This window comes from Pantherophis guttatus, chromosome 2, assembly GCF_059756535.1.
Source record: "Pantherophis guttatus breed Tessera chromosome 2, ASM5975653v1, whole genome shotgun sequence".
NCBI classification, from domain to species: domain Eukaryota; kingdom Metazoa; phylum Chordata; class Lepidosauria; order Squamata; family Colubridae; genus Pantherophis; species Pantherophis guttatus.
In genome coordinates, this window is record NC_142064.1 from 101,781,729 (window position 1) to 101,795,376 (window position 13,648).

Below are 13,648 nucleotides of genomic sequence, written 5' to 3' on the forward strand. Positions count from 1 at the left end.
TTTTAATTGGAAGCCAGAGGCAAAAAACCTCTTTATTATGGTCATGGAGGTGTGGGTTTTGTTCCGAAGCAAGCTTGCTTCTTTCTTTTTACAATCGCCCGCCCCGGGGATAAGAGACCACGGTGTGATTTCAGAAGATTGATTGATCTTGTCGGAGACGATGAATCAAAGTTGACGTCGTATAACGTCGGTGACGGCCAGGCACACAGAAGTAAGGCTTCTGACTATTGCGGGCGTGCAGCAGTCAGAGAGGCTTGGACCTCGGGGAGATCAGGGGAGAGTTTTGAAAAGGGGGAGAGTGGCCCGTGGCCGCCGCACGGCTGGCACCGTCAGCGATCCTCGGCCCGAGGGAAGCGCTAAGACCGGCCCGGAGAGCCCAGCACCCGCTTAGAAAGCTTTCGCCGTGAGGTCCCGCCCTCCTAGGAGGGAGCTGGCCAATGAGAGGTCAAAGGGGCGGGGTTTGAGGGGCAGCTGTGACGCCACCAACCCGGAAGTGGTCGAGAGCTCTTGGCTGGAGGTTTTCCCAGCAGCCGCTCCCAGCGGGAAGGGGACCCTCAGGTAGGCAGCCAGGAAGGCAGGCAGGCAGGCAGGCAGGCAGGCAGGGCTGCTCTGGGGCACTGATGGAGCCCGGTTGGATCTGATGGGCGTCCCTGGTGGGGAGACTCAGCAGCAGCAGCAGCAGAGGCACTTTCCCTTGCTCTCAATCACTCTCGCTTTTTTGCCAACGTGACCTGAAGATGGGTCTGCTTTCCTGGGACCGGCTCTCCCGCGCTTCTCTCTTCTTCCCTGCCGCAGCTTCTTTTCCGCTGAAGCTGATCCTTTTTCTCCCCTTGTTTGGTCCATAAAACGCTTCGTTGCTCTCTGTTACTTCTTCTTTTCTGGCCCGTGTCCCGGGCCCTGCTCACCCTGACAGTTAGGTAGAATTACACTTGCTACATTCATGCCCAGCCTTGAGTGTGCCCAGAGACGTTCATCTGAACCAAGAGTTAAACAACTTTGATTTTTTTTAGGAGAGAGTTACTTAAAAAGTAGCCGGAGAAGGGACGCTTTCTGCTGTCTTAAATTATCGACACTAAGTTGTGTCCTGGAACTGATAGTGCGTTAGACACCGAGCAGGTATATCAGGAATTGGCTGCTCCAAAGTGTCGTATATTTCTGTGTATTTTCATATTCTGAATATATATGTATTCATATTTTAAATATATGTGTGAATGTGTATTCCTAGTCTGTTAAGTTCACCACTGCATTTCATTGTACTGTATTTTATTGTAGTAGTGGGGCTTTTTGATTTTATGAGTTGCCCAAATCCTTTATTTGTTTGTTTGTTTGGTCCTACATGATGTATAAATAATATAAATAAATATCCCAGTGATACAATAGTTTTCTATTGCTCCAGGATCATATGAGAAGCTCCAGTTGTTACACTTGTTTATTCCTTTAGGTGGTGGGGGCTGCAAGTCCTGAACCATTCTGATTGCTAGCCCAATGGCAGCTGAAGTGAAGGTGTCTGGGCAGAATCAGGAGCAGTTTCTGCTGCTGGCAAGATCTGCCCGTGGAGCTGCTCTGGCCAGCCTCATTCATCAAGTGCTGGAAGCCCCCGGTATTTATGTTTTTGGAGAGCTGCTTGATATGCCAAATGTTCAAGAGGTGAGCACTGAGACTCATGGGGTGAAGCCCTCAGTTGTATGGTACAGCCTTCCCGGATGGAAAATAGCAGGTCCTCATCCTCTCTAGGTTTATATGACCTCTGGTGCCTCTGTTCTGCAAGGCAGCCTTTCTTAGCACTGCTTTGCTATTATAATTACTTTAGGATAATTTTAAGTCACAGATTATGCTTTAAAGCGGAACCATCAGTTCACCCATCCTTTGAAACATGTATTTCTGCTCTATAGATGAGCAGCTTCAGGTTTCTGTCTGACTTCCTTTGACAAATTCTTGTGTAGCAGTACTGAATGGAGATTAGTCTTCTTTCTATTGAAGCTCTGAATAAAATTGCTTTTAAGTGAATGCTTTTCATACTGAATTTGGTAATCCACTGGTTTTCTAAAGTCATTTAGGATTTTTCTGGGATTTAATTGCTCAGGCTAACAAATTGCCTGATCTTTCTTTATGCTGAATTTTAAAACGCCAGTATTTATTCCAGGTAAATATATATTTTGTAATAGATCTACCCAGTACCACCTTTAAATGGGATGTGTCTCTTTGAATGCTTCCCAATCCTTCATAAAGGCATGAATCTCCCTAAAAATGTATACCTTTAATTAAAATATTTGGTGATTACACGATGGAAAAAAGTGTAGAAAGAAAAGTAATGTCATAGGCCCTTGCACGGAATTCCTCTAATTTTTGGTTCATAGGCCAATTTTTCTATAAGTAAAGAAAGGCTTAGAATGACAATAAAGAAGGAAATAGTGTGGGGCCCTCAACTTTACTAAAAATAAGAAAAACCTTATCTCTTCCTTCTGTCATGAAACATAGTGGTTTGAAATCTGTGGTTCCCAAACTATAGCAGTCCAAGTGGATTTATGGAGGAAAATAACCCTGTATTTCACTTATGGTAGGTGATTTATTCAGTGGAATATGGGAATTTAAAAGGGTTAATTTTTTAAATCCAGCATGCAATCTTGGCTTTTGTGAAGTCTGCCAAACCTCTGAGTGTCAATGACCTGAATAATAGACAGATTTTGGTGATGTTTATAAAATTCCTACCTTTTTTCTATAACACATTTTTGTGAGAGAAGCTAGATGGATTGGTAAATGTGCTGCAAAATTACCCAGTAACCTTCCTTTATGTCTGAGATACATTTTTTTTTCTTAGATATTTATGTTGGATTTTGAACATCTGTAAACTGCAGCATTCCCACCACAAGAGCACTGCACGGAAGGAAACAAACAGGCTGTTTTAAAGATTTTCCATGAAATTGTTTGTACTAAAATTATACATGATTATACCATTTGGGATGACAGATGGAGGCTCATAACATTAAATAGACCTAACAATAACAACTCTCCATACATAAAACTAGTGCTGTATGTCTAAGAGCAAATAGGCTAGCTAGAACATTTCTCCCTATCCAATATTTTTCTGTCAGGGATTTTTAATCTGAGGCAAAATAGTACATTATATCAATTCCTCCATAATTTTCTTGAGTGGTACAGAGTGGGCAGAGGCTCATCATATTGGTGAAAGTCAGATCTATTGTTTACCTGGGGTGTACGTGTTCACAAAGTGGGCAATTAACATTTACTTCTTGCTCGCTATGGGTTTGTGTTTTCTGTGTGTGGGAAAAACAAAGAGAAAAGTAAGTTTCTTTAATAACCAAGTAAAATTATTCCAGTGTGAAAGATTCCATGAACAAAAAAAAAAAAGGTTTTTTTAGTCGTTTCTCAAATAACTGTTGTTATTTCCTCTCCCTCTACAGCTAGCTGAAAGTGAGTTCTCACCTATTTTTCGCCTGCTTACAGTCTTTGCATATGGGACGTATTCAGATTACCTGGGTATGTCTTATTTTCTCCTTAAGAAACAGGAATGGTAGAGAAAATTGCCAATAGAGATGGAAGAGCCAAGAAAACAGAAATGAAGCAATGCTTCATAGCAGGGTTTGGATAATATGAAGTCATTCAATGCTGAAGCCCTCCTCTCTAGGATCAGGAGTTATGGACTAAAAATTTCATGGAGTTGAGAAATAACTGCTGGACATTAAAAGAAGACTGAGGGTGGCCTATAATGTGCCTTACTCCTTTATCCTGCTTTCTGTAGTCTTCTGTTTGTTATCCATGATCTTTGGAGGATGTCCCAATGGATGGAGAGTATTTGTGCTGCATAAGGAGAGGGCCACCCTGCGGTTGGCACCAAATTTTTATTTTTACTGGGAGAGTGTGGTCTCGGAATCAGTCCATTGGTTTTGAAAATGTCTAAGTGGCTAATTTGTATGTTTAAACTCTAGACCCCCCCAAAGAAGGAAGAAATTGTATAAGATTACTAGACATTTGTGTAAACGCTGTGCATGTTGTCTAAGTAAATTTTGACTGTTTGACTTAAAAGTTTCTATTCTATTTAAGGAGGAGAAAAAAATGGGGCTGGATATAGGGTGTCTGAATCTGTCATGAGAAGTAGGAAAAAATTGGAGGAATGATTAATTGTATAAAAAATGGATGGGATCTTATCCAGTGATGCTAGTGGGAATTTGAAGGAATATTCCTTTTTGTTTTGGTCTGTGAACAGCTGAAGCTGGGAATCTGCCTCCCTTGACAGAAGCTCAGAAGAACAAACTGCGCCACCTGTCTGTGGTCACCTTGGCTTCCAAGCTGAAGGTAGCCTACCTATCCTTTTCTTACCTATTCTGCTCATTGTTTAGAACAGGGGTCTCCAACCTTGGCAACTTTAAGCCTGGTGGACTTCAACTCCCAGAATTCCGCAGCCAGCTTTGCTTCTGGAAGTCCGCCAGGCTTAAAATTGCCAGGGTTGGAGACCCCTGGTTTAGAAGTCCTCTGGAATTGGGTGGCTAATGAATGCAAACAAACAAACGAATGTTGTACTTAACACCAGCTTGTGTGCCTCCACAGTGCATCCCCTATTCTGTACTGTTGGAGCAGCTCCAACTGAAGAATGTGCGGCAACTGGAGGATTTGGTGATTGAGGCAGTGTATGCCGATGTTCTCCGAGGGAGCCTAGACCAGCGCAACCAGCGGTTAGAGGTGGATTATAGCATTGGCCGGGACATCCGCAGGGAGGAGCTCAGTATCATTACCCGCACGCTCCAAGAATGGTAAGGAAGACTTTGATCCTATGAAAACTGGGGAGGATACTTCTTAACAAAGTCAAAGAAGTCCAACAGACGACCTTAGGCTCTGCTGCATATGTGGAAAGAAGTCAAATGGGTGCTGATCGTGGGGCCCCATTCGGGACTGCAATCCCCTAATCAGCATCACACCATTTGGCAAGGATGAACAAAGCGCTTTTTATCACTTATATAAAATAGTCCTCATTTAATAACCCTAATTGGGATTGGCAACTCTGTCATTAAGCAAAACCTCAAGGGGCCCCCTCTGCTTGTTGACAGCAGTTCTAGCAATCCCACCTGTTGTTGACCAAATTGCACATAGATCCTAGCCAATTTTGGAAGATGATAAGTGATTGCCTCCCCTTCAGCTTCCTCCATCCACCCAGCTCTTCTCCAGCTCTGCCCTTTTGACAGCTGTCACTAGCTGCCTCCCACTGCCCAACCCTGCTTGTCACAGTATACACTGCACCACTGCTGGCTGGGTTCTCCTTTCATGAACCAGCCAGGGCAAGTTTTCGTGCATCAGCCAGATCCTTCTTTTGCACTGGCCACCTTCTACATGCTGGCCAAGTCTTTCCTCCTCAAAGGGAAGCCCTGGCCAGTTCCCAAAAGAAGGACCCTGCTAGCAGTGGCATGAGGCACAGCACAGACCTGTCTGCCTGTAGCACTCACCCACCAGTCTGTGGAACAGTTCCACAGCACAATCCCCTGTCCATGCCAGGATAGTCAACCCAGCAGAGGAGAGGCAGGCAAAGGCAATGATGAAGATCAGCTGTGGGGAGGAAGGGGGGGGAAATTGGTGGCAAGGGGGACAGTTGTAAATCTAGATGGGCCCTTAATTCAGTTCTGTTGTAAGTTCAAATGATCGCTGAACAAAAGGTGGTTAAGTGAGGACTACCTGTATGCAGTATTAATACCGGTACCAGAATTTTGTGCCCCATGAATTGGTCAATAGGTTACACCAACTAACACAATTTATTCTACTTTTATGAACCTTAAAACTAGGATAAGAGGCAATCGGGAACTTTGAAGAGATATTCTCTGTTGATAAAAAATATACCTCCCCTACATCATGTATGAGTTTTATCAAATGTCGCAAAACATTGTAAATAAATGTTTCCATAAACTAGAAATTTGCTTTTAGGGCCAACCACTTTTTTTCTTTTAAAAGTGAAAGCCAAGATTCTTTACATTTTTTCTGTATCTCTAAAATCTTGGTATACATTCAATTTGATCCTACTTTTAGAAAAACACTTTTCACTGGTGGGAAGAGAGTTGTATGCCTGTGCGGTAATCTTGCCAAAGTACAGATGCCTGTGGATTCGTTTTCCCAGGACTATTTCTCCTACCCCTCTCACTTCTTCCCTTGCTATGAGAACACTTTGTACACCCTTTTTCAATTGAAGTCTCTCCAATGGGGTCTACAGCACAAAATACAACAATGCTAAAATACACAGAGAGAGACATCATCATCAAGTGGATGCTGCCATTAAGTGCTTGGGTCTCAACATCTGATGCAAGCACTTAAGTCATGAGATTTGCACGACATTTATCATGCACCTTTCCTTGTTGGTTCTCCCATCCTTGGATGCCCATGAGCCAGTCTTTCTTTCAGATCTCCCAGTCTTAAGATTTATGAGCTTCTCCTAAATGCTGTTTGCTCTCTTAGTTGCTTTGTTGGTCTCCTGCTTGTTCAACTTTTACTGGTCCTTCCCAGGTGCCAGGGCTGCGAAGTTGTCCTTTCAAGCATTGAAGAACAAGTTAGCCGAGCCAATCAACACAAAGAGCAGCAGCTGGGCCTGAAGCAGCAGATTGAGAGTGAGGTGAGGGGCAGGGCTGCAATCAATGCACAGCTTTCTCCCCCCTCCCTCCCAGTTTCCAACTGACTTCACCATTACACCTGACAGCCTCTGCTGGTTTTCTACATTTCTGGTCTAGCTCAAGTAGGCAACTTGTGGCCACCTGTAGCCTCCAGAGACTCATTAAGATTGCCCCTGATTGCCTCAGCAAGGCAATTTTCTATCAAGCTGATGTAGGAACATAAACCCTACCAGCAACTTGCCAAGTTCAATTCAAATGTTTTGGGTTATTGCCTATAAACCCCTAAATGGACAGAGAAGACCTGTTGTAAGTCACCTCCTTCTGGGAGGTAAAGTGGGAGGGCCCCCCAAAATAGGCATTCTTTGGGTAGCTCCACTCCTTTGCAATAGTTTGCCCCCCTCCTCCCCCCAAGGAAGGATAGCTTGTGCCCCCTTTGCTTTCCAGAAGGTTGTAAAAACCTTGGCTGTTCTGGAAGGGCTTTGGATTTCATTATTATATTCATTAAGTCCTACTATGTATGTTACTATTATACTTGTGGTTATATTATTTTTTAAAGTTTTATTTGTTCAATTGCTATGTCATTTTCTTGCTATTGCTCTTGTACTGTGTTTACAGTCTTTGAAATTGAGGCAAGTGTAATTAATAAATATGCTTCCAGTAGACTTATCTTGCTTACTTTAGATGAGATTAATTCGTGCAACAATAGACTGAAAATGTCAATTCCATGTTTTCTGTATCTGACATTTCTTACTTGCTGCTGAATAGATACAGTAATACCACTTCTGACTCCATGTAAGGCATTTTCTTGTTTCTGTTAAGTTCCAAGATATAACTTGATAAAAGTCAATTCTCACAAATAGTAAAACTGGATCTAAAACTAACCTGTGAATATTGTCTTTAAAGAGATGATTATAATACTTATTCTATGATCATCATTCAAATCTTACCAAAAATATTTAACATAACATTTTTGGAAGTGAGATGCAGAAAGGTACTCTTAAAATATGGTCACATTAGCTCCATTCAGAATTATGTTTTATTAGCTAATCATAGCAATTTTAACCTGGATGACAGACATGATTAGATTTATTGTTTAAAAAAACCTTTGTCCACCTCTCCATGGAGACGATTCTTTCATTTTTACATGGTTAATTTGCCTTTTAGCCATTTAATTCTATATTGAATGTGGGTGAACCTTTAATTATTACCAAGCATTACCAAATTATCCATTTTGCTAGTTGTTGCATTTTGATGTGCATCGTTATTCCAGGCTTAGAAAACACTGAAAGAATAAGCAGAGGTGTGTTTTCAGAATTTAGGAGGTTTTAAGAGGGCAAAGTGTGTATGTGGAGCTTTCAGATATTTAAGGTATTTATTTTGCTTGGCCATTAAAGCACCTAAAACCTCTTCCCAGAACCTGCCATTTTTGGAGTATTAATGCTTGACAAGGCATATAAAACCCAGAGCTGGCCTTGAGCCAATGAAAGTGGTCCTTGTCTGCTTTACATGCTCTGATAAAGTTCTTGTCACGTAGGAAAAGAGAAAATGCTCCAGTTTAATTCTCCACAAATATACTTTAATTATTAGAGGTCTGGGAGCTATGGGATAAAGTTTGTGACTATTATTTGTTCAGAAAACTGAGCATAATACAACTCTACTAATATTAAAAATAAAAAATACATTTCATCTGAGCAATATTTTATTCTCCAAATCAATCTATAGCATAGTCAGCAAAGCTTTTATACAATCAAGTGCCTATCCTTATTTTGCTGGAGAAATTAATTATTTAGACTAATGAACAATGTGAGAAAAATATTATTCTAGATATCTGTAACTTCCTGGCTCATACATTTCATTCATTTGTTGCTTATATTATGTACAGTTTATAATTTCTTCTTTGGTTCTGTGCTTTGTTGTTCACACCCAGAATCTATTAGCACTGGGGTGATCTACAAGTATTGTTAATAAACTGTATGAGTCAGCAGGAGGGGAGAGAAATCTCAACAGTGTGGTTTTCATAATCACATCCTCAACTCTCCAGTTGAATGCAGCACATTGGAAGGCATCCACTGAAACCTTGGCAAAACGGGCCCCCAGATGGGATTTTTAAATTAAGACCTGGATGGAGAATGCCTAGTGAGATTTTTCCAGGATGATTGTGTTAGGGAACCCTTCCTGTCTTTGGAGCTGGAACTGTTCCTTGTTTCTTTTCCCTCATTTTCTTTTCACCCGGCAGGTGGCAAATCTGAAGAAGACAATTAAGGTGACAACAGCAGCTGCAGCAGCAGCAACCTCCCAAGACCCTGAGCAGCATTTGTCAGAACTCCGGGAGCCCGCACCGGGTACCAACCAGCGCCAGGCTAGCAAGAAGGCCTCCAAGGGCAAAGGGTGAGATAGCATTCCAGTGAAGGCTGGCTATTGCTTTTCTGCAGATGGGACAGAAAAGCAGAACATTGCCTGAGCTGTTTCATCAGTCCCTTACATTGGGGCTCTAGCAATTTACCTATAGAGTCTATAAAGCCCTTGTCTTGAGCATTTGGGTTAAACTTCTGCTGGTCCTCATTCCAAGGCTTTCTTCTTCTCTGCAGGCTCCGAGGCAGTGCAAAGATCTGGTCTAAATCAAACTGACAGAACTGCTGGCTGGGGAGTTGAAACAGGTGTCCCACGTCTGGTGCTTTCTTCTTCAATCCAGATGTATTTCTGTGCAACCTTGTCCCTGTGTAAATGGTTCTGCCTTCCCATTATTTTCTTCTTGTGTTTCTTACAGCTCCTTTCCCCTTCTCCTCTCTGGTAATTTTGTTTATACCTTCTCTATTTTGAACGCTACTTTTCCCCCCCTCTTCTCTCTCTCTCTCTCTCTCTCTCTCTCTCTCTCTCTCCCTCTCTCTCTCTCTCTCTCTCTCTCTCTCTCCCTCCCTCCCTCCCTCCCTCCCTCTCCCTCTCTCCTTACTTTTCTTTTCTTGAATGCATTTTTAAGGAGCCATGAAATGGCTGATGTTTAAATTACATTTGCACCAACAGATGGTTGTGGTAGCCTGTGTGGAAGCAAATCTGGCATCAAATGGCCGCTTAAATTCTCTGAAGAGATTCTGGGACATTTGCTCTGGGGCATACAGTTTGACATCTCGGTTTCCTGCTTTACTGGGATCAGTGAAAGGGAGGAGTGTTTGTGTGAGTGTTTGAGTGGATTGTTTTTAAAAATAGTATAAATATATAAAGCAAATAAAAAAGTACAGACTATTTCCAGGAGTATCTTCACTTTGGTGCCATGCTGGTTTGTTCTGGATGTTTTGGTAACTGAATATATGATAGCTTGGTTTTTTTAGGTTACAGCTTTGGTGGGACTTTCTTGTAGAGGGAAAATAGTAGGAGAAATACTATACAAGATTATTATTAGCAAAGAACTGTAATGAGAAACTTGGTCAAATAAAAATTGTAATACATCCTCAGAGCTAACAGCTAAATGGAAACCTTTTTTTAAAAAAAAGGTTCCTGGAAATTACAGGCCAGCTAGTTTAATGGGACTCTGGAAAATCGGAATTTTCCATCCAAGCAGAGTTCCTGTGTATGCCAGACCCTGATTCATGCTGGGCTTACGAAGGCGATCTAGAGTTAGCCTGCTGATGAAACAGGATTGGAAATCCTAAGCATACTTCTCTGGGACTAAGACATTCAAATCAGTGGGACTCAGTACAAAAGTAGGAAGCATAGTTTCCTTTGGCTTGAATCCAGTGTAAAAGCTTCTGTTAGCCATTTTGTTTATTGGGTAAGAAGGGTAGCAAAATGGCAATTTCTGAAGCACTGGAAGTCAACTAGTGTCTGCAACTGTTAAAAATGTAGAGAAAAAAATTATTTTAGAGGCGTGGGCTTTCCTAACTGTCTTTGGAAGACAGCCTTCTCTTCTACTAGCTTAAATGCTGCCCAACTAATATGTGGCTATATTTTCTTTTTTCCCCCTAAGAAAGGTAGAAGGTGTGGGAGGAGGCAGTATTGTAAGAATGAAAGAAAGAGAAATAGAGGTGGGCAGCAATGACAATGAGAAAAATATATGAAATTGTTTCAGCTGTAATCTTTGTTTTTAGAAATTGTAAAGAAATATGAAAAAGAGCCCCAACAAACTGCACAGGAACAAGATCAGAAAGATTTGCATATATATCAAAGCTGGGCTAAGCCTACTAAGACAGACCTGAGGTTAACTTCCTCAGATCATTCTTCCCTTCTTTGACTCAGGAGGAAAATACGTTGTTATGAAAAACACTGTTTCTAGAATCTGTCTTTACTATGCTTCAAAAACAGGACTGGTCAGTGTTCTAGCCTGCACACATTGGAACATGGGGAGGTTTTAAGGCATCCCTGAAGTCCTTACCCCTCACATCAAGCCATGTACCTCTGATTTTTTTGGATGGGTGGGAATAGCTCAGAATCTGTATTTTCTGGGCTGAGTGGTCATTTGGTGACTTGGTTCAGGGCAGGCAATGATAGAAAGATTATCTAAAGAAGGCTAGGCAGCTGCTAAGAAGGTAAGATGTGGAAAAATTGACATGTATAGAAGAAGTGCTAAACCTTTGTGGTCTCTTGGGAATGCTAAAGCTATTGTGGGGAAGACGAAGGGTCAGTTGCAGGGGTGGGTTGCCCCTGGTTCGCACCGGTTCTATAGAACCGGTAGTAAAACCGGTGGGAGGCTCCACCCACCGACCCCGATGTCATCAAAATGCTTCTGTGCATGTGCGCGGCCCTGTTGTGAACCAGTAGTAAAGGTAAGTAGAATCCACCCCTGGTCAGTTGGTGGGTTAATTTATCCCAGGTTGTTCTGCAGTATGCTGGGATAGACTGAGTTACAACCAGGGGTGAAATGCTCCTGGTTCGGACCGGATCGCCCAATCCAGTAGCAATGGAGGCGGGTGGTTCGGAGAACCGGTAGCAAAAATCCCTGCCCCCCCATTCCCAGCTGAGCCGCGCGATCATCAGAGGCTTTTTTTATTTTATTTTTAAAAGCATTTTTTCTACAACCTCTTCAGCAGAAAAAATGCTTTTAAAAGTAAAAAAAAAAGCCTCTGATGATCTCGCGGCTCAGCTGGGATTGTCAGAGGCTTTTAAAAGCATTTTTTCTACAACCTCTTTGCCGAAAAAATGTAGAAAAAATGGTTTTAAAAGGAAAAAAAGTTGGCCACGCCCACCCAGTCACATTACCCCCCCAAGCCACTCCCACAGAACTGGTAGTAACAAATTTTAGATTTCACCATTGGTTACAACCAATAGGAACTCTTGGCCGGACTGCAACTATAGGTCCTTCAAGGCTTTGCAAAGAGGAGGCAGAAATAATGTCCCACCAAAAAGTGTACAGCCCAAGAGTCAAAATAGTTTAGATTCTTTCAAGCACTGGTAATTCTTCCTTGTTATTTGTCACAAATGGGTGAGGCAGTACCCTTTCCTCAACATTAAAAATCAAGGAGCACCAGTCTCTCTCCAACAACAAGTTATGTAAAAAGATCGGAATGTTTTAAAGGAAAAGCACTACTCCAGATAATCTTTAAAACATTTGGGGGGGGGGGGGAGGAACAGTGGTGGGATTCAGCCAGTTCACAACACTTTGGGAGAACCGGTTGTTAACTTTCTGAGCAGTTTGGCAAACTGGTTGTTGAAATAAATCATTAGGGCAGAGAATCGGTTGTTAAATTACTTGAATCCCACCACTGACTGAGAATGGGGGTTGCCACCTTTCTCAATGGGAATATTGATCTCATGAAGACTAAATGTTCCATTAGCTTGATTAGATTAGGTTGAGATGTTAGCCCATAAATGCACTATGCTCACATATACAAGTTGCACTGGTGATGTGTCCAGTCCCTCTGGAAGCCATGGAAAAACTGGCCATGGAAATGGCTGTACCCAGCAACCAGATGGGAAGGGATGGTCCTGCAGCAGGATAACTGGAGCCCAGCTGCCAGCATAGAATGGAAACACTTTTGCACAACTTCAGTGTGGCCCAGCTAGCAATGAGATTGCTAATCTGTTGGGAGGACACGTTTTTGGCAAATAAATAATAAGATGTCTTCATGTTACAACAACCATGATAGGGGCTATATTTGTGCGGTTGGTTGGTAAAAATGGAGCGTTAATCTTACATTAACCGTTTGATCACTTGAATCTGAACTGTTAGGAAAAGTGCCAGGGAAAACCAGTCTTTTCTGAAAACAGATGTAGGTATTTCTTTCTGGTAAGCAACTTATAGCACAAAAGGAAGCAGTGTGTTAAAAAAGAAATAAGATCAAATTCCTATTCACTCCCAGGCACTAGATGACCTTCGGCTATTCAATAACTCTCTTAGCCTAATGTTCTCAAAGGACTGGTGTAAGGGCAAAACAAAATAATGATTCTGTGTCTTGCTGGTTTTATTTATTCATTAGTGTATTTATTTTTACTTACAAGTTTTTCACTCTGCTTTATCATCCATTGCCCAAAGGCAGCTTGCAGTAGAGAGACAAAAGTTATAACAGTAGTAGAGAATTTGCAGGAAAAATGAGGGAGCAACTATTAAAATAATGGAAGAGGACCTTTTCTTCAGATCTAATGTGGGTGCCTGGTGCATGTGAGGAAGGGAAGGGAATTCTACCTGTGGCGGGCCAGTAGTCTAAAGCTCACATGTTAGGAGGGAGAAGATAGTCCTTTAGATACATTCTGATCCTAAGTCAAACTGGCTTTAAAAATACCTTCTATTTAAACATAGGCTAGAAACCTTCTAACGTGGTATACCTTGAGTAATACGCATGGCTATCCAGCCCAACAGATTAAAGAGAAAATGCCCTGCCCCTCGGCTTCGGTGTAAGCGCCTTCCACATAGATTACCCACTAACTGGGAGAACAATGTTTCAACAATCACATTGAGATAGCTTGAACAGAGGACATCCCCCTTGATTTGTCCCTATCCTGGCAGTGGATAAGATTGGCAGATGTCCTTTTTTTGCTGCACTTCAAAAGTGTCCCCCTCCCCAAGGTGTGTCAACACAAGCCTGGCTGTGCAGTTTCTCTGGGCAGGCTTTCAT

General features: G+C 42.1%; 1 protein-coding gene across 2 annotated transcripts; it reads left to right on the forward strand.

Moving 5' to 3' along the window:
- The first annotated feature begins 221 nt into the window (after positions 1-221).
- COPS7A (COP9 signalosome subunit 7A) lies at positions 222-9,845 on the forward strand. 2 transcript variants are annotated; one of them, XM_034410972.3, is made up of 8 exons: positions 222-558; positions 1,442-1,647; positions 3,423-3,498; positions 4,226-4,314; positions 4,567-4,769; positions 6,502-6,607; positions 8,842-8,993; positions 9,194-9,845. In XM_034410972.3, exons 2-8 carry the CDS (start codon positions 1,486-1,488, stop codon positions 9,231-9,233), a joined length of 828 nt encoding a protein of 275 aa, XP_034266863.1. In that variant the 5' UTR covers positions 222-558; positions 1,442-1,485; the 3' UTR covers positions 9,234-9,845. The 2 variants fall into 2 exon arrangements, with proteins under 2 accessions (XP_034266863.1, XP_034266864.1); XM_034410973.3 differs by having other exon boundaries at positions 542-1,116.
- The last annotated feature ends 3,803 nt before the right edge of the window (positions 9,846-13,648 follow it).

Bases quoted from the DNA above. Each gene is read 5' to 3' on its own strand.
- COPS7A (XM_034410972.3), top strand. From the start codon at position 1,486: ATGGCAGCTGAAGTGAAGGTGTCTGGGCAGAATCAGGAGCAGTTTCTG. The intron at 4,770-6,501 runs GTAAGGAAGACT...GGTCCTTCCCAG, and splicing joins ACCCGCACGCTCCAAGAATG to GTGCCAGGGCTGCGAAGTTG. The intron at 6,608-8,841 runs GTGAGGGGCAGG...TTCACCCGGCAG, and splicing joins AGCAGCAGATTGAGAGTGAG to GTGGCAAATCTGAAGAAGAC.